Source organism: Henckelia pumila, chromosome 3 (assembly GCF_033568475.1).
Source record: "Henckelia pumila isolate YLH828 chromosome 3, ASM3356847v2, whole genome shotgun sequence".
Lineage (NCBI taxonomy): Eukaryota > Viridiplantae > Streptophyta > Magnoliopsida > Lamiales > Gesneriaceae > Henckelia > Henckelia pumila.
The window spans coordinates 172,354,979-172,376,248 of record NC_133122.1 but is presented as its reverse complement, the minus strand read 5'-3'; the positions used below and the strand labels follow the sequence as shown (position 1 = coordinate 172,376,248).

The 21,270-nt window shown below is 36.3% G+C and overlaps 1 protein-coding gene across 2 annotated transcripts; it reads right to left on the bottom strand.

Moving 5' to 3' along the window:
* Positions 1 to 17,960: 17,960 nt before the first annotated feature.
* LOC140893000 (kelch repeat-containing protein At3g27220-like) lies at positions 17,961 to 19,981 on the bottom strand. Of its 2 annotated transcripts, XR_012152969.1 has the most exons (8): positions 19,866 to 19,981; positions 19,643 to 19,798; positions 19,294 to 19,523; positions 19,004 to 19,174; positions 18,816 to 18,921; positions 18,532 to 18,738; positions 18,176 to 18,440; positions 17,961 to 18,094 (listed from the first exon to the last, which is right to left on the bottom strand). XR_012152969.1 is itself a non-coding variant. In XM_073302067.1 (7 exons), exons 2-7 carry the CDS (start codon positions 19,733 to 19,735, stop codon positions 18,276 to 18,278), a joined length of 972 nt encoding a protein of 323 aa, XP_073158168.1. In that variant the 5' UTR covers positions 19,736 to 19,798; positions 19,866 to 19,981; the 3' UTR covers positions 18,067 to 18,275. The 2 variants fall into 2 exon arrangements, 1 of the variants encoding a protein (XP_073158168.1); XM_073302067.1 differs by having other exon boundaries at positions 18,067 to 18,440.
* Positions 19,982 to 21,270: the final 1,289 nt, after the last annotated feature.

The window sequence follows — 21,270 nt, the reverse complement described above, 5'->3', positions numbered from 1 at the left end:
TAAAAATTGATTGTTTTTGTTTATGCATTCATTTATCTCGCCAAGTTTATACTTCTAAATAATAAAATGACATCACTTTTGATACACTACTATTTAGTGGTTAAATGGTGAGTCACAGACATTTAATTTATTTTATTTCTTATAACGTGATTTTTTTTGTATGGAATCAGGAATTTTTTTTAAGGGAAAGCGTATGTTGTATTTGAAGGAAAAAACCTTGGTGTTTATGAGACTTGGGTAGAAACACATTTTGAAGTCAACAAATACAAATGTGCTTTCTATCAGAAGTACTCGAGTAGGGCAGAAGCGATAAGATCATTTGAGGATTACGTGAAAAAGTGATGTCCAACTACTTCATTCAAGCTAAATGGCGAGAAAAATTTATGTGCAACTTCTATTTCAAGCTCGCAAAGAACATTTCTCTCTATTTTTCACATTCTTTGTCCATATTTTCAAAATATAACAGATGGGCAAAACAATGACATCCATAGAGTTAAACATAATCAAAGCATGCTTACACAAAATATCCATTGTCACAAACATATGACAAGTACACTTTATTTTTTGAGTCTACTTATTGAACAACACATACCTCACCCTAGAGTGTTCATCATGAGATTTTACTTTCACCGCGATCCAATTCAAATCATTACCATAAAAAGCTGGTGTTTCAACAAATTTGAAATTCAAGGAATTAAACAATTTCATTTAAAATAACTGATATATGGAAATCGTATACACATCAACATGATGAATTAACAATGGATTATTTTTCAAAATCTGTACAGGCTTACCATGACGACATCGGGTATCCTCGGCCTTCTCTTTCTCCCGCCATTTATTTTGAATCTTTGCATAATTCATCACAAATTCATACAAAGAATCGATTTTGTTACCTTCTTTTTTTCAAAGCCATATTTGTGTCCTCTCTCCTCGAAGTAGTCAAAATCCCCGCCCTAAACTTTTCATTACAAAAAGCATTGGCTCTTTTTTTCAAAGTTTATGCATCACATTCAACCATTTATGACCATCCAAATTATATGTATCAATCAAATTTCTCCACGTGACTTCAAATTCATCCTCGGATTTGCAATAAGTGATGCACTTATACCACTACTTTTTAAATGTTGAATTGTCATTTAAACTCCCAAAGTAAGAAGGAGCATTTTTATTTATATTTCATTGACATAAACGATGATGTGATTGAGGAAAAAATGTTTCAATGACATTCATCATGGTTTGAAATTGATTTGAAAATATAGTTTGAAGTTGCTTTCCATTCATATAATCAAGAAATGTGCAAAACAACCATTCAAAAGAACTTTCGGTTTCTGACATAAATTCCAAGACAAAAACACATTCTTAATATGATGATTTATACCAACAAAAGGAACACATATCAAATTATACTTATTTATTCGGTATGTTGTTCAACCGACAAGATATGTAAGGTCCAAAAAGTCCACTAGCTTAATCACGATAAATTAATTAAAAGTATATGATTTAATGCATGTTATTTAGAAAATTTAATTATTATGTTTAATTATGTGATTTATTGTCATGCCTGAAATTTATGTGTTATGATGTTATTTTAAAGGTTTTCAGGTTTGGTATTTAATTCTGGACCGTAGGGACGAAACTAGCCTCCGAAAAGAGTTGAGAAAAATATTTTATTTAATTAAGTTTAAGATGATGCAGTGTATTTTATTAAATGGGGAGAGTTAAAGTTTTTTAAAACTTTTAATTATAATTAATGGGCCGTGTTGGGAGCCCACTAGTCACAAAATTATAAGCGTTCAAAATTCTTTTATTTCTCTCATCTGGAACGCTTACTCTTCTCTTTCCCAATCTTCCTCTCACGTTCAAACACAAGGTTAGGGTTCTTCAAATTCTAGAGACTAGATCATTACGCAGACCAGGTTAAATCCAAGAAAATGTTTCAGGAAAGTTTTTACTATTTTGAAACTCATTCAATACTATATCTATTTTAAATGTTTAACCCTAGGTGGTTTTCTGATGATCGATGCATGTTTCTTGTAAAATTCATGAGTATGATGTTTAAACGTGAAGCGTGAGGTGTTCCTGATGTCTTTAGTGTAAATGTATTGAGGTTTTTTTTATGGATTTTGAAGCATAGTTGCAGAATTTTGATGTTGGTAGTTTTTGGGACAAATCTTTTTCAAGTTTTGAAATTTTCTTGTCCAGGAATGGTTTCTTTTCAAGTGAAAAATAATTGATGGTGAAAGAGAGTCCTTTAGAGTAGAAAAATTAGAAAGGAAGAGTGTAAGGGAATCCCGGCAGCAAGCCTCTCGCTCAAGTGCATTTTTTGCCGCTCGAGGAGAGCGTTCACGCATGGCTCGCTCGAGCGGCAAGTTCCTGCGCTCGAGCGAGCAGGTTCTATCCCAAAAATTTTAGTTTTCATGTGTCGGTCCAAAATTTAAGTTTTTGACTTTTTAAGCTCTTTTAAGTGTTTTTAAGATGTTCCATAGGTAAAAGTTTCAAATTCGAATGTCCGGGACGGATGGAACAACTCACATGGATCGATTATGCTATGTATTAAATGTTTATGTGATTTCTTCCCCATGAAAGATATTTTACCACGAAATGTTTTGAAGTATGCTATGCATGAATGAGTCCTGACATCAGTTTTAGTTGCATGATGTTTATCACAAAGTTTAAGAGCATGGAATGATGAAGTTATGGAATGTGTGAGAAGTATGATTATATGAATGATGCACGAAAATATTTTGATGGTGTATGTTAATTTATGGTGGAAAAACGAGACGGATAATACAGGGTTTTGGATTTCTGGTTTGAGCTCTGGAAGTTCCTTCCCAAAATATGTGCTCAAGAATGCAGGGTTTCGGATTTCCGGGATGAGCTCCGGAAGTGCCTTCCCAATATACGTGCTCAACGCAGGGTTTGGAATGTTGGGTTGAGCTCCGAAAGTGCCTTCTCAAATTATATGCTCAAACGACGGTGGTGATAAATGCATGCACTTCATTACCTAAGATGTCAAGTTTTCACAACATGTTCATGTTATTTTATAAATATAAATCTCAAGCTTTTTATGAAAATTTTTATGTGCAGTTTTTTGTTGAATCTTTAGACTCACTATACTTGAATGGAGCAGATAACTATGATATCGCTGCCTTCATGTAACGCCCGGAATTATTTAATTTTAATTCGAAAATATTTAATTTGGGAATATTTAGAGTTTTGATTTAAATTCTAAAATTCTTAAATTATTTAAGATTGAAATTGAATAAAATAAAAGACTGAGGACTGAATTGAAAATTTTGAAGACTTGAGGGGCCAAAGTGCAAATATGGGAAAATTTGTTGGACACTTGTTATTCTTATGATTATTCACGTGTATGCTATCTTTTCCATCAGCAAATTCAGAGACAAGAACCGAGAGGGAGAATCAAGAACCCTCAAGTCTATTTTCATCTTCAAATTGCCATATCTTTTGTTCCGGTTATCCGAATTCGATTCCGAAAAGTGTTTTGGAATCCTTGTGACGAGGCCTTCGAATTGATGTAAGTTTTATTTTGTTTCATAATGATTTGAGAAGTCGAAAATGGCAGAGATCAGATGTGATTATGAATTGATGTTGTTGAACTTCTATGTTTTGTTATATCGAAGATGGTTCGGAGAACAGATGTTGTATCAGTTTGTTATGAATTTCCAGCATTTATTTCAAAATCTCTACCTTATGTTATGCTGGTTTTGAGTGATATACAGCTGATATATGATGTATATGGTGATAGACTTGACATAGTTGAGTTCGGATTGCCGAATTATGCCGATATGCCGTCGAACTTTTGATTTGAAGTTGTTTTGCTTGCTTATATTTAAGCTGCCATTAACATGAGTCCTAGCTGATATTTTTGGGCATTCAACACTTCATTTCAGATTTGTTTGGTTGCCATTGAACTCGATATCGTCAATTTCGAAACCGGTAGAAGAAAGAAGAAGGTTTGTAGTTTTTTGCTTGGAAGTTGGACTGTAACTTGAGCAGAATTTTAATACAAGATGATGTTGTTCTTGGTTCAGATTTGGACAGCTAGAAGACATCTTAAACATCACATTTGGAAGGTAAAAGTGAACTACTACTTTAATGGGATTAAAACTCGAGATGGTTTGTATCGAGTTCCCTAAATCACATACTTATTTGATTACTTGCTCTTATGTGAATTATTACATGAGTTTATGGTGTTAATGAATGCTATATTGATGTTATATATTGCATTCATCTTGTGAAACCTATTCTTTGGTTTTGAAATGAACGAAAACGTTCGATTAGACGATTTGAGGGATTATATATGTATGGCCTAGGTGGTTGAGTTAGCCTAGCGTCTGATTTATATATATAATGGCTTCAAAGTCTAGGGAAGTAAGATAAGTAACCCCACCTCGATCGATAGAGTCGGTGGTTTAGTTACGATATCTTTTTCTCGGGATCCCAAACGAAGAAATGAGGGATTCTTTAAGAGAAGCCTATTTTAAAACATGCATTGTCTTTTATTATATATTGAGTTTGATACATATGACATGATTTGCATGTTAGTTGCTTTTACTGGGAAATATGTTTCTCACCGGAGTTATTCGGCTATTGTTGTGTTGTATGTGTCATGGCAATAGGTAGGAGTGGAACAGGGCAGAAGCGAGCTTGAGGAACAGAGAATGAGGGATTAGCGTGATGATCCGGTATAGATGTTGAGTTGCTGTCACTTGTTTGATAAGATCAAGAACTATGTTTTATATTTAGTAGACTTGAATCTTGTCTACTTTACATTAGAAGTTGATCCTATGTTAGAGTTGAAATTGTACACTTGATAGACTTGAGTTTATGTCTAGATGTGTTACTTTGGTATTGAGATGTTAATGTATATGTTGTTTCCTTGTTAATGTTTCTTAGAATATGGTGAGGTGTTTTTGGACTTGATTCAACATGTCTAGAACTTGATCTTTATTTTGTGAATGTTTTTGTATCAAAGAATCTGCCCAGGGCAGCGCCCGAGCTGCAGAAAACAGCAGCCCGAGCGCACCCCTTTGGTGCTCACACCCGAGGGTGGGCGCTCGAGCGGCTGAAAAGAGCTGCCCGAGCGCACCCCCTCTCTAAAAAAAAAAAAATCTTTGCAGCTTCGGATGCTTGTTGATTTCTTATCTTTAATTCATGATCTTGGATTAATTTTTTGATTTGAGAGATTAAGAACCAGGTCATCACAACAGGTGGTATCAGAGACAGAAAATTCTGGACTGCGAAAGATAGTGAGTGGGGTAGAACGAGTCATCTTCCTTGCTTACTTATTTTGTTATGCTATGATTTATTTACATAATTGAATGACATGTTGTAAATGTTAGCATGCTTTACTTTCAAGTATTTGATTACATGATTCCGTAATTTAATTTGAAAGTATGTTTGACGATTGTTAAGATGCATGCTTACTGGAATATCTGAAACGATTAGCGGCATGTGTTCTGTGGTTTATGACATGCTACCTGATTATCTGAATTGATTGGAAGCATGTTTTATCTGAATACCTCGATTATTTATTTACGATTGAATCAGAACCGAGTCTTGATCAGAGGTAAGATGATCAGAGGAGGACTGAGATAGATTTGATGATTTTGGTATCATAACCCTTTTGATAATCAGATATGTCTCGATGACCAGGACGACCTCCTCTTAGACCACGGGTTCCTAATCCTATGCCAGAGCAGACAGTTCATACTCCTCTGCCAGAACAGACAGTAGTAACACCGATAGTGCTTCAAGTTGCAATTCCAAGCAATGAACAGGGAAGTACCTCTCGAGATATGACAGATATGACTGCCACTCCGATGGAAACATTACTGAAACGTTTTCAATCATACCATCCACCTACACTGAAAGGTACTGAAAATGCAGTTGAATGTGAAGGTTGGCTCGATGATATGGAGATGTTATTTGATTCTCTTGATTATGGTGATGAGCGGAGAGTCAGATTGATAGGGCACCAGTTGCATGAGGTTGCAAAGAGTTGGTGGTTCACAACAAAGAATGCTCTGGAGCGTAGAGGAACTGTAATTACCTGGAGCATCTTCAAAACTGAGTTTTACCAACGCTTCTTTCCGGTGTCTCACCGCAAAGATAAGGGAGCTGAATTTGCTAATTTAAAGCAGGGGAATTTAAACATTGAAGAATATGTTGCAAAGTTTTCTACCTTGCTACGTTTTGCTCCACATGTTGCTGATAGTGACGAGGCAATGGCTGATCAGTTCATTAATGGATTGAATCCAGACGTCTTTACTTTGGTAAACACAAGGCGACCGAATACTTTTGTTGAGGCTCTGAATAATGCCAAGGGAGCGGAAGCTGGTTTGATCCAACAGCGAGGAGCTTCGTATGCCGCACAGCCTCAGAGACAGCCACAACCTTCGGTTTAGACTCCACAACAATCTTCTCGATTTGAAAGTGGTAGTGGCAGTGGAAAGAAGGGGTATTTGCAAGCACGAGGGAAAAAATTTAAAAAGCTGGGGAGCAGTTCTTCGAGTTCCAGTGGCTCAAAACAGAAGTCAGGAGTGTTTTGTAACAGTTGTGGTGGAGGTCATCCAACCGATCAGTGCCGAGGTGTATCTGGGAGGTGCCATATATGCCATCAGACTGGCCATTTTGCGAGGGTATGTCCTCAGAGAGGTTCTGGACAATCACGAGGTACAGAGTCATCACGATCAGTGGCTCAACCTGCGAGACAAGCCTCTTCTGTTCATTCCTCTCAACCATCACATCCACAGCAACAGACAAGGCCAGGAGGGAGTCAGACAGGTAGTCAGCCTTCGAGACAACAGGCTCATGTCTTTGCACTGACAGAAGAACAGGCACAGGGAGCACCAGATGATGTTATTGCAGGTAACTGTTCTCTTTATGGTTATCCAGCTTATGTATTGATAGATACTGGTGCATCTCATATGTTTATCTCTGCACGATTTGCATCATTACATGCTTTGCCTGTTGAGTCATTACCTGTTGTAGTATATGTCTCTTCACCTTTGGGGAGAGGTCTTATATCTATGCAGATGGTGAGAAATTGTTTGCTACAGTATGATGGCAATGAGATAGAGATAGACTGTATTGTTCTTGATTTGTCTGATTTTGACTGCATTATCGGAATTGATATGCTAACCAAGTACAAAGCTACCGTATACTGTTTTCAGAAGGTAGTGAGATGGCTGGAGAATGGAAATTCTATGGTAAGGGTTCTCGTGCTAAGATTCCTCTGATTTCAGTATTATCTATGACTCGACTTTTGCAGAAAGGAGCAGAGGGATTTATTGTTTATACAGCTGATGTTCTGGAAGCTAGCCCGAACCTGGCTGATTTGTCAGTGGTTAGTGAATTTGCGGATGTTTTTCCCGATGAAATTCCAGGACTACCTCCGTATCGTGAGATTGATTTCAACATAGAACTGATGCCAGGTACTGCACCGATTTCTAAAGCACCCTATTGAATGGCACCAGTGGAATTGAAAGAGTTGAAAGATCAGTTGGAAGATTTACTGGCCAAGGGATACATTCGACCCAGTGTTTCTCCTTGGGGAGCTCCAGTATTATTTGTCAGAAAGAAAGACGATTCAATGAGATTGTGTATTGATTACCGGCAACTGAACAAGGCAACGGTAAAGAACAAATACCATTTGCCTCGTATTGATGATTTATTTGATCAGTTGCAGGGTTCTTCTGTGTATTCCAAGATCGATCTGAGATCTGGATATCATCAGCTGAGAGTTAGAGATTCTGATATTCCGAAAACTGCTTTCAGAACCAGGTATGGCCACTATGAGTTTATAGTTATGCCATTTGGTCTGACAAATGCTCCAGCTGTGTTTATGGCTTTGATGAACCGTATTTTTCAGAAATATCTTGATGACTTCGTGATAATTTTTATTGATGATATTTTGATATATTCGAAGAATCTGATTGATCATTCAGAGCATTTGAGAACTGTGTTAAAGACCTTGAGAGCTGAGAAACTGTATGCTAAACTGTCGAAGTGTGAGTTTTGGCTGAAACAGGTTGTTTTTCTTGGGCATATCATATCTGGAGATGGTATATTTGTTGATCCAAACAAAGTCGAAGCAGTGATCAGTTGGTCTAGACCCACATCTGTTTCTGAGATACGTAGTTTCATGGGTTTGGCTGGGTATTATCGCCGATTCATTAAAGATTTTTCCAGTATTGCAAAGCCGATTACTCAATTAACTCAGAAGAATGCCCCATTTATCTGGTCTGAAGCCTGTGAATCCAGTTTTCTTGAGTTGAAGAAACGATTGACCAGTGCACCAGTCTTGACGATTCCTTCAGGTACTGGTGGTTTCACTGTGTATTGTGATGCATCTCATCGAGGCTTGGGATGTGTATTGATGCAACGAGGGCATGTGATTTCTTATGCCTCGAGACAGTTGAAGCCTCACGAGACCAGATACCCGATTCATGATCTTGAATTGGCCGCCATCATATTTGCTTTGAAAATTTGGCGACATTATTTGTACGGGGAACAGTTTGAGATTTATTCTGATCACAAGAGTCTGAAATATTTTTTTTCACATTCAGAACTGAATATGAGACAACGTAGATGGCTTGATTTGCTTAAAGATTTTGATTGTGAGATTAAATACTATCCGGGGAAATCGAATGCAGCTGCTGATGCACTGAGTTGAAAGGTATGTTCTTTATCTCTATCGACGGTTGGTGTATCAAATTTGATTGAAGAATGTTGTTTTTCTGGATTAGTATTTGATATGAATTGTCAGCCTCTTCGACTTTATCAAATTCAAGTTGAACCAGCGCTATTGTTGCGAATTAAAGAAGCGCAGAAACTTGATCAGAATGTGCAGAATTCGATTGAGAAAGTCCGATCAGGGCATGTATCTGAATACCAGGTTCGAGATGATCTTTTATATGTACGTAATCGCCTTGTAGTGCCTGATATTTTTGATGTACGATAACAACTATTGAAAGAGGCGCATTGTAGCCGTTATAGTATTCATCCTGGTGGTAGGAAGATGTACAACGATTTGAAAATGCAATATTGGTGGAAACAAATGAAATCAGATATCACTGATTTTGTTTCTCGATGTCTGAATTGCCAACAGGTGAAGGCTGAAAGAAAGAAACCGCCTGGTTTGTTACAGAGTTTATCAGTTCCTGAGTGGAAATGGGATCATATTTCCATGGACTTTGTGACGAAGTTACCTTGATTTTCTAGAGGTTGCGATGCTATCTGGGTGATTATCGACAGATTGATGAAGTCAGCGTGTTTTATTCCTTATCGTATGACATATAGACACGATCAGATGACAGAGATTTATGTTCGAGAAGTTGTCAGATTGCATGGAGTGCCGAAATCTATTGTATCAGATCGTGATCCTCGATTTACATCTCACTTTTGGCACAGTTTACAGAGTGCTTTGGGTACTCAGTTACACTTGAGCACAGCCTATCATCCACAGACAGACGGACAGTCTGAGCATACCATTCAGACATTGGAGGACATGTTGAGAGCTGTGGTGCTTGATTTTGGCACTAGTTGGCAAGATTCACTACCTCTTTGTGAATTTTTGTACAACAACAGCTATCAATCGAGTATTGAAATGGCTCCGTTTGAAGCTTTGTATGGAAAAAGGTGTCGATCTCCTCTTTACTAGGATGATATTTCTGAGGTACCTGATATTGGACCTGATATGATTCGAGATATGACTGAACAAGTAAAAGTTATTCAGAGAAGAATGAAGACAGCTCAGGACAGACAAGCAAAGTATGCCAATGTTCGACGTCGACCTTTGTCTTTTGAATAGGGGGATCGTGTATTTCTGAAGATTTCTCCGTTCAGAGGTACTGTACGATTTGGCAAGCGAGGGAAGTTGTCTCCACGCTATATTGGTCCATATGAAGTTCTTGAGAAGATAGGCAATCTTGCCTACCGATTAGCTCTTCCTCCATCCTTATCTGGAATACATGATGTCTTTCATGTATCGATGCTTCAAAAATATCTTGTTGATGAATCTCATGTGCTTCAATCTGATGAGGCTGAACTCGACGAAACCTTGAGTTATTTTGAAAAGCCAATTCAGATTCTTGATCGTAAGGAGAAGCAACTTCGAACGAAGACTATTCCACTTGTGAAAGTTCAGTGGAGTCGTCATGGTATTGAGGAAGCAACCTGGGAGACGGAATCGGACATGCGACAACGATTTCCAGAGATGTTTCAATGATGTGAGTTCTCCTTTAGTCTTTCTGTTATCTGATATGTCTTACATGCTGATAGTACTTGAGATTTCGAGGACGAAATCGTGTCTTAGTGGGGGAGAATTGTAACGCCCGGAATTATTTAATTTTAATTCGAAAATATTTAATTTGGGAATATTTAGAGTTTTGATTTAAATTCTAATATTCTTAAATTATTTAGGATTGAAATTGAATAAAATGAAAGACTGAGGACTGAATTGCAAATTTTGAAGACTTGAGGGGCCAAAGTGCAAATATGGGAAAATTTGTTGGACACTTGTTATTCTTATGATTATTCACGTGTATGCTATCTTTTTCATCAGCAAATTCAGAGACAAGAACCGAGAGGGAGAATCAAGAACCCTCAAGTCTATTTTCATCTTCAAATTGCCATATCTTTTGTTCCGGTTATCCGAATTCGATTCGGAAAAGTGTTTTGGAATCCTTGTGACGAGGCCTTCGAATTGATGTAAGTTTTATTTTGTTTCATAATGATTTGAGAAGTCGAAAATGGCAGAGATCAGATGTGATTATGAATTGATGTTGTTGAACTTCTATGTTTTGTTATATCGAAGATGGTTCGGAGAACGGATGTTGTATCAGTTTGTTATGAATTTCCAGCATTTATTTCGAAATCTCTACCTTATGTTATGCTGGTTTTGAGTGATATACAGATGATATATGATGTATATGGTGATAGACTTGACATAGTTGAGTTCGGATTGCCGAATTATGCCGATATGCCGTCGAACTTTTGATTTGAAGTTGTTTTTCTTACTTATATTTAAGCTGCCATTGACATGAGTCCTAGCTGATATTTGTGGGCTTTCAACACTTCATTTCAGATTTGTTTGGTTGCCATTGAACTCGATATCGTCAATTTCGAAACCGGTAGAAGAAAGAAGAAGGTTTGTAGTATTTTTGCTTGGAAGTTGGACTGTAACTTGAGCAGAATTTTAATACAAGATGATGTTGTTCTTGGTTTAGATTTGGACAGCTAGAAGACATCTTAAACATCACATTTGGAACGTAAAAGTGGACTACTACTTGAATGGGATTAAAACTCGAGATGGTTTGTATCGAGTTCCTTAAATCACATACTTATTTGATTACTTGCTCTTATGTGAATTATTACATGAGTTTATGGTGTTAATGAATGCTATATTTATGTTATATATTGCATTCATCTTGTGAAACCTATTCTTTGGTTTTGAAATGAACCGAAACGTTCGATTAGACGATTTGAGGGATTATATATGTATGGCCTAGGTGGTTGAGTTAGCCTAGCGTCTGATTTATATATATAATGGCTTCAAAGTCTAGAGAAGTAAGATAAGTAACCCCACCTCGATCGGGAGAGTCGGTGGTTTAGTTACGATATCTTTTTCTCGGTATCCCAAACGATGAAATGAGAGATTCTTTAAGAGAAGACTATTTTAAAACATGCATTGTCTTTTATTATATATTGAGTTTGATATATATGACATGATTTGCATGTTAGTTGCTTTTACTGGGCAATATGTTTTTCACCGGAGTTATCCGGCTATTGTTGTGTTGTATGTGTCATGGCAATAGGCGGGAGTGGAACAGGGCAGAAGCGAGCTTGAGGAACAGAGAATGAGGGATTAGCGTGATGATTCGGTATATATGTTGAGTTGCTGTCACTTGTTTGATAAGATCAAGAACTATGTTGTATATTTAGTAGAGTTGAATCTTGTCTACTTTACATTAGAAGTTGATCCTATGTTAGAGTTGAAATTGTACACTTGATAGACTTGAGTTTATGTCTAGATGTGTTACTTTGGTATTGAGATGTTAATGTATATGTTGTTGCCTTGTTAATGTTTCTTAGAATATGGTGAGGTGTTTTTGGACTTGATTCAACATGTCTAGAACTTGATCTTTATTTTGTGCATGTTTTTGTATCAAAGAATCAAGTTGGGAAGCAATTTTCAGAACAAGTATGAGCTGCAATTCTAGGAAAAGAATCTGCCCAGGGCAGCGCCCGAGCTGCAGAAAACAGCAGCCCGAGCGCACCCTTTTGGTGCTCACACCCGAGGGTGGGCGCTCGAGCGGCTGAAAAGAGCCGCCCGAGCGCACCCCCCCTCTAAAAAAAAAAAATATCTTTGCAGCTTCGGATGCTTGTTGATTGCTTATCTTTAATTCATGATCTTGGATTAATTTTGTGATTTGAGAGATTAAGAACCGGGTCGTCACACTTCATTGATGACTTTGTTGGTGGACATGAGGAGGAGCAGGGGGTTGGTCCAGCGGGCGATGCATGACTGCGAGGCTTAAGGATGAGAATTCATCAAAAAATTATTTTATTTTGACGGTTTCGTTTAGGGGAAAAACAAGTTTTATTATCTATTTTGATGGCCATGTTTGGCAAAATTTGAAAAATTTGTATTTCATTATTTCTGTTGCACTTTTTAATCCCCTTAATTATTGAAAAGGTTGTTTGCTTCCGCAAAATTTTTAATTTCTGCAAATTTTAAGTACGAATATTTGAGTGACATTCTGATAGAAATGTTGGGACGTTACAAGATATCACCAAAATATTCATAATCAATCACACATGTATAATCCATGAAGAAAAAGTTCATCACTCTATCATCATCATCAAATTGCATATTCTAATAAAAATAATTCTCCTTGCTCGCCTTATTCATAAAATATTGAATAAGTGTTGTGACATCTCCATTCTTAAATTTGGTGTATTTTTTCAACCGAATCATATGATCATATGCATCATTTTAATAAAAGCTATGTTTTTCAGGACCACATGCTTCATTTTCCATAAAAAAAAACAACATTAGAGACAGAAATCCCAGCATTCGCCATTTCTTCTAGAATAGACCTATTTGCATGTGATATATTTCGTGTTGATCTTAGGGGTGGGATCAGGTCGGGACCCGTCCCATAACCCCTTTACCCGATTCTCGTCCTGATAAGAATTGGGATATTTTGTTTCTCCCGATCCCACACCCGAGAAGTGTCGGGACCCAAATTTTCGGGATCCCAAACTTTCGAGATCCCATCGGGTCGGGAGAGGATAATCCCGAACAAAATTTTTTAAAAAAAAAAATTCTATGAAAATATTTTTTAAAAAAAAATTTTATGAAGAAACTCAAATAAATTAAAATTTTTATGAAGAAACTCAAATAAATTAATATTTATTTATATATAACCATTACAAATAAACTAAAACAACTAATTTATTAATACAATAAAAACATATAATTATTCATAACAATAAAAAAATAAAATAAAAATTTATAACTCAATGTTAATATTAAAAATGATAAATATAAATATAAAAAATAATTATATGGTAGATAGTTATAAAACATTAATATTAAAACAGAAAATTATTAAAAAAATTCTATTTTTTTTTAATTTAAAAATATTATTAATATATTCGAGTCGGGTCGAGAATCTCGTCGGGTAGAGTTGCCTATCCCGATCCCAAAATTGATCGGGTCAGGAAAAATCCAGACCACTCAGGTCGGGAAAAATTTGGGACGGGAACGAGTTGGAAATCGGGAAGGGTCGGGAATTTTCTGAATTTTGCCAGCCCTAGTTGATCTTAACAAGTGAGCTTGATCAGGTGCAAACATCTCATGACTATGCTCCTCCACAAATCTACTCACCCTCCATTCACTCCTTTTTGTCCTTTTAATTTTCAATTTGGCCTTACAGTTAGTTTTAGTGACCGGTTTCTGATAAACTACAATCTTTTTACTAGATCTTTTTTCATCTTTCGAACCTTCACATGAAAAATTAAATACCTTTGATCGAAGTTTATTTGAATGAGAAAAACATCATTGATCACCCTTCCTCACACTAATTTCCTTGACATGTGCGTATTGATAATACAACAAATAAACATCTTCCACAGTGTTCACAATCTTACCCACTTCTAGTTTACTCCCTAAAACTTCGATAATAGAGTTTTTAATTTGTACCTCAACATTCTCTTGCACAAATAAATCAGGAACTTTACATTTGGAATATGATCAGTTTCGGCTTCTTCACCTTAGTCTCCCTCCAACTCTTCAAGTTACAATGAGTTATCATCTTCCATTTTCAAACAAGAATTATAGCTGAAATGAAATAAATAATTTCTCCACTGTCATTTTGGATGACTACAACAACATTTGGAAAAAAAAATTTGCATGACTACAATAACGTTGAGAACATCATGCAAATTCAAACTCCACTAACATCATGAGGCAGAAAATAAAAATGCCACTAACATAGAAAATCAGCCAAACAATTCTGAAATAAATTTGTGAGTTATCATGATGTTTAGTTAAATTTCTTCTGCTTTTTTTTATTAGGATTTCAGACCAAATATTATGCACCCACTTTTTTTGACAGTTTAATTTATGAAATGCGATACAAATATTTTAAAGATTAGTGCAATATTTATTGCTCCACGCAGAAAATAATAAGCTGCGTCTTGATAACCTACCAAGTTTCAGACATTTTCAGGAATTCGATATTCTGTTTGAGAACAAGTCATTTTCTGGTATATATAGTCTACCAAGTGAAGACATAAAAAATTGAAGTATAGATGAACTTAATTTGATTGTTAATTGAAACGATTGATATTCTTACAATTTCCATAAACACAGTTTTTTTTTTAATTCAAAGGTTAAATCTTAAAGATAGTTGACCAGACACATGCTACTAATTAATCTTAATTATTTATTTTCTTTTGCTACAAGATAATATGCTCGATGAGAGTTCTTTTTGAATGCCCCAACCTTCACTATTATGTACTCTAGAAGAATTTGATCAAATCAAGTTGTTACATGCAGAATTTTCATTATGTTATCATGTTGGCTTGATTCAATGTAAGAACTAAACGAGTAACATTGATTTCTTGACAGACAATGGCTCCTTTTGGTATCAAAAGCCAGACCAAAAAACATTTTTTTTAAATGTTTTTTCCGTTAATAGGGTGTTTGGATTACCAAATAAGTGCTTAAAAAAGCAAATTTTTAAGTCAAAATTAGAGATTTTTTAAAAGCAAAAAATTATAGCTTAAAAAATTTCATAAATCCACAGACCTTGCATAAAATTGCAAGATAATATGCTCGATGAGAGTTCTTTCTGAATGCCCCAACCTTCACTATTATGTACTCTAGAAGAATTTGATCAAATCAAGTTGTTACATGTATAATTTTCATTATGTTATCATGTTGGCTTGATTCAACGTAAGAACTAAACGAGAAACATTGATTTCTTGACAGACAATGGCCCCGTTTGGTATCAAAAGTCAGGCCAAAAAAGTACTCTTTTTTTAAAAAAATGCTTTTTCCGTTAATAAGGTATTTGGGTGACCAAATAAGTATTTAAAAAAGCACTTTTTAAAGTCAAAATTAGAGCTTTTTCAAAAGCCAAAAATTATAGCTTAAAAAATTGCATAAATCCACAGACCTTGCATAAAATTGCAAGAAACACAAGGAAATCAATATGTTCATAATTAACATGGATCCACGGTGTAGCGACCCTACCCGGATCCACTACCTAATCAGATTAATTAGCACATGCAATAAATACTTAAAGCGTAAAGAGCGGATAATTTAAAATACAACAAATCCAATCGGCAGAATACAATCGACGATAACAAAAGTGTATAAATACTCTTATACAACCAAATCGAAAGTCTTAGGGTCACAAGCCCTACCGCTAAACTTTCACTGCAACAGGTAACAACTCAACCCTGTTGCGAGTCACCTGGACCATCCAGCCTCAAACCTGCCTCGCCACAAGGTACCCAAAATACCAAACACAGGGACGTGAGCGACAACGCTCAATACGAAAGCAATGATATATAAACTAATATGCAGCAAGCAAATGACTTTAAAATACTGGGTAAAATAGTCTACTCAGGGCGCAATGAATACACAGTACCGTGCTAAGAGAGCGACTCCGCGGGGTACTCGTGTATTCCCCTATCCACTATAGCGTCTACTCCACCGTCGTGGTCGCTCCTAGTGATAGCAAAACCAGGGGCTGAGCCTTCCCAAACATGAATCCATAAGGAGTAACTCATTACCGATGGAAACTGTCATGTCTCACATCATACCCGATGCAGTCCAGTGTAAAAACATGCATGTGCTAAAGCAGTAAAACATGATAACATATATAGCACATATTCATGCAACATATAAGCATATATATCATGTCGGCTATCTCGGTCAGTACTTACGTACCTCTATCACTGCTGGTCAAAGCCTAGCTCCACTGGCCTAGACTCCAAGCCTACTAGTCCAGTTTACTGAGCCTACAATGCAATTACCCATGCATTACTAAATAAGCTCTAAAAGCCTTAACTAAGATATTCTATACTCCTAAATATTTTAGGAAGCCAAATCTATACATGCGTCCGTCGTCAGCCCTTTGTTGTCGCTTGTCTCAAAACTAGGCCACAGCTTAGCTACGACGCCTGGATCGCTCCGCTACTTCCGGATTCCCAATAGGACGCCTAGAATCTCCTAGATCTAAGTTAGAAGGCTAAAGAAAAGAGAGACAAAAGAGAGAAGGTGTGAGTGAAATGAGCTCTCGGACCCTTTATTTATAGACCACGATCAAACCATCCGAACTTCGTTCGGAGCCTCCGAACACGATCAGAGCATTCGATCCCGACGGATCATCCAATCACGATCGGAGCCTCCGATCTCCACTTTGGAGCGTCCGATCTACCCTAGCCCAGTTTTTTTTACTTTTCATTAATTATTACTTAATTACCTTATTGAGTTACGGGTTACTACACACAGAACTTGCAGAATTGTTTGGGTGATTTGTGACTTTTTCTTTCGTTTTTTCGGATTAAGGGTAGGAAATATGGCAGGACGGTGAGTGGACGTTGACAGCGAGTAGAAGAGACGCGAGGATAAGTGTTTTAGACTGAGGGCCGAAAATATGGAGGGCCGGTGAGTGGATGTTGATGACGAGGAGAAGTGACGCGAGGAGAAGAGAAATCTGGGGCGTCAACAGCGAGTTTACCCTGCGGCAGAGATGGTGTCGGAGGCAGGGGCAAGAAATAAGCAATCGTGGAGTGAATTTTGATGGCAAGACGAAACGATGCGAGAAGAAATTGTTTGGCGTTTTGAATATTTTATTGTTACCAGTCAACCATGGTTGGTGGTGTAAGAGAGTAAATCAAACCCCATCCTATTTGTTTTTTGCCTTTTAAAAAAATGTAAATCAATTTCCACGTGTCAAAAGATGTGTGGTTAAAGGCAATGTCATAAAAGATGTGTGGTTAAAGGCATTGTCTTGAACGACAACATCGAATTAGCCAACACACAGGAAAATCGGGTTAATGAGATCCTACCATATGGGTAATACCCAAATCATTTATCCGAGGGTCTACATCTCAACACATATGCATAATTAATATTATATGGTTGACGTGACAAATCATGGGTTGTTAGATATCTTATTAGGGTACTACTTGTTTTAACTAAATCGAAAAATCGAGATAGTGTCAGCAAATGCAGGAATGAGAAATGAGTGGAGTTATGGATAGATGGATGTCGTTAGATGGTCCACAGTAAAGGGTTAGACATCACACTATTTTACAGATCAATAAACTTCTCAAATCATTAAACTCATATTCAAAAGTAGGGGGAAAGAAAATAAACCAATCAATTAATAATTTACTTGTCCTAAAATAAATCAAAGAATTCATTCGAGAAGAACCAACTATGTCCCTGCAAACCAAACCCACTTCTATTGTGTAGCCCACACCATTGGAGTTTGACGCGACAATGACCACCTCTCTAATCTCAAGCATGCCTCTTACTCTGTTGTTGTTGATGGTGGTGGTGAGTAAATAAATATATAAAACAAAACTACGTTTGGAAAATTTCATACGACCAACTAACCTCAACATAAAATCCAACTGATCCAGACATCTCTCCTTAGCACTAAAACATGAACTACTTGTGATAGATTGCAATAATGAGGGGAACAAGAAAGAGCATATCACAACTGCACTTTTGTTCTCCACATTTCTCCGACTACTTTTCTTGGTTGCGGGTTATTGGGTCCTCTGTCTCTCTGTCCAGATGTAAAATAGAGCCACCCATTCCAGAAGCCAGCCAATGTAGTTTTTATGCGATATGGAAGCTTTCCAATAATAGACCATTGCTATAAAATTAACAGGAGTTTGAGTCCTTGCTCCAGTAACATAAATGCGCTCAACACACCATCCAAATCTAGCAATAAATAAGAACGTTACCAGTGTATCCAAATGAAATTGAAAAACCTCCCCAACCAATATCATTCTTTTTGTCACCGGGTGTTTCTCTGTTGTGCCTCCCACGATAATTATGGAGTTGTTCAAAACCACCCAAGAAGATTCTATATGGGAGTTTGGTTTCGGCATGGGGGTCAAAGTTTTCCACTTCATTTCACCATCAAGCATATACACATCCTCATAGACCACCTAAAGCAGCATTTGGAGCAATCTTGAGAAAATTAACCAAAGAACAGTAGCAGCTAGTGTGTAACAGAAATATATACCTCATGCCTCCGAGAACATTTGAATATAGGCGACCCTGGTTTTGCCATAAAATCACCCTCTTGACCACCAATAACATAAAGCTTCTCATCAACAACAACGCAAGCCCTATTGAAACACCAACAGTTATGTGCTATAACATAATTTTGATGGTGAGAATGAAAGAAATGATGTCTATAATCTCTCATACCTATGTGGTCCACCTCGGGGTATAGGTACTTCTTTTTGCCATTGCCTCTCAACGGCCTTACCATTCTTAACCAAAAGACTCCAATGGTCTACTCCAGGTGTATAGCGATTCTCTTTGCTTCCACCGATCACATGGAGCCTTCCCCTCCAAAGTTGAGTAGCCGGAGCATACCTGAAATCATTTATTTCTGAAATTTTGGTTATATAAGTTTCGCGTTGCTTAAATTTACAAGTTATACTTTGTGCTGAGGTCTCACAAGACGGGATGCATGAAGTAAATGCAGCACATACCTAGGGGCTGGTAAAGGTGGCAAGCTCTTCCACTTTTTGGTGACGGTATCCAGTGCAAATGTACGAGCTGTAGGTCCACGACACTGTGGGCCAGGTTGCCCAGATATAACATATATATATCTTCCATCACTTGCCATTCCCAAATGTGAATTTGCCATATCTTTTGGTGTATCAAATTTTCCACTCCAAGTATTATCCGTAAAGTTGTAGACATCAACATGAGAATGCACCTATCATGAAAAAATATAACAACACTAGATTCAATTCATTTTTGAATAAAAAATATACTTTCTTCCAAGCCTGATTGCATAAATATAATATGATAGAAAAAGATGGACCAAAACCTTACATAATCAAGGCTTCCATATCCGGAGAACACATATAAAAGATTCTTGATCTGAATTGCGAAACCATCCAAACGAGGGACAGGCGCTGTTGGCATCTGCTCCCATTCTAATGATGGAGCTGGCAAATCGGCAAATGTAGCTGATATGTTTTCTCCGATCTGTAATCGTCAAAACATAATGTATTAGAATAATCTACATACAAATATTATGAATAAAAAATCCGACCTTTCGGATTTGAACGTCGTCTGTGGCGTTTGGCGCTTTAAAAATATAGTTATTATGGCGAGCCCAGCTGGTGGCAATTGTTAGATATGCCAAGGACGAAAAAGATGAAGCCCAGAGGTAATCCACCACAAGAGCCACCCCAACAAGAAATACAAGCGATAAAATTATGGCCACTTTGTGTTGGCCGACAGATCTTGACTTATCATGGATCACATGAAATGCCATCGTTCAACAAGAATGCATAAGAGAGGAAATAATTAAGCATAGTCAAAATATAAAATGAATTAGTATATAATTATATTTTATATAATTTTCTTTCGTTGTATTTAATATCTATAATAAAGTTATATAATATATGTGATTAAAAATTTATTTATAAAATTAAGTCTCTATGTATACCGATTACTGATGATGCTGAGAAACGTGGTCTCTTGGCCGAGCTAAGAGATATTTTCCAACTTGAAGAGAGCCTGCAACCAACAAGAGTGTTAGAAGGGGCCGGAAGATATTTTCGGCGTATCTCTTTCGACGCTCAGGTCAGATGCGAGCACAAGTAAACATGGCTTTAGAGACAGATTTATGAAACGGAAATAAAATTTGTTTCAGATTTGTGTAAATCATAGACATATTTTCTACGGAAATTATAACCCGTTTCATTATAATAAAGTCCAATGTTTGAAAAGAAATTTGACACGAAATTTGAAACTGGTTTGTGACTGAACTGCATATAAATTTTTATAAACAAGATTAAATACGGATTGCAAATGGAATTTGAAACTATTTTATTTCCGTCTGAATTTTTTTTTAAAAATGTAATCAAAATTTGAGACGGTAAAATAATCCGACTCAGAGTTATGTAGATTATTAAATAATTTACTACAGAATTAGTAATCCGTTTTGCTTCAACATAATATAATTAATGCTGGGAACAATTTTTGAGATAAAATTTGTGATAGATTTGAGACCGAACTGCATATGAATTTTTATAAACATAAATATATACTGATTATAAACAGGCTTCCAAACCGTATTATGTTGGTGAAAGAAGGCATTTAAATTTTTTTGAAAAATTGAGATGGAAAATAATCCGTCTCAGAATTATGTAGATTATTAAATATTGATGTTTGAAAACAAATTTGACTATATTTGAAACAGATTTGATACCAAATTGCATTCATTTTATAAAAAAAATAAAAAAAAATAATTAAATGGAATTTGTAACTATATTATTTAATTTAAAACATTTGTTTAAGATGTAATTGAAAAATTACATCTCCTATTTATGTAAATCAGAGACATATTTGTTAGGCATTTAGTTTTATAACCTCACTTGAAAAGCTAATTTGATTAAAGACCTTAAATTTTTTTTATTTTGGTAAATGACCTTCTTTTTATATTTTCACAT

Coding starts and splice junctions, on each gene's coding strand:
- LOC140893000 (XM_073302067.1), bottom strand. CDS start 19,735: ATGCCAACAGCGCCTGTCCCTCGTTTGGATGGTTTCGCAATTCAGATC. Junction 18,739..18,815: donor AATGTTCTCGGAGGCATGAG/GTATATATTTCT, acceptor ATGCTGCTTTAG/GTGGTCTATGAGGATGTGTA. Junction 18,441..18,531: donor AATTTCATTTGGATACACTG/GTAACGTTCTTA, acceptor TTAATTTTATAG/CAATGGTCTATTATTGGAAA.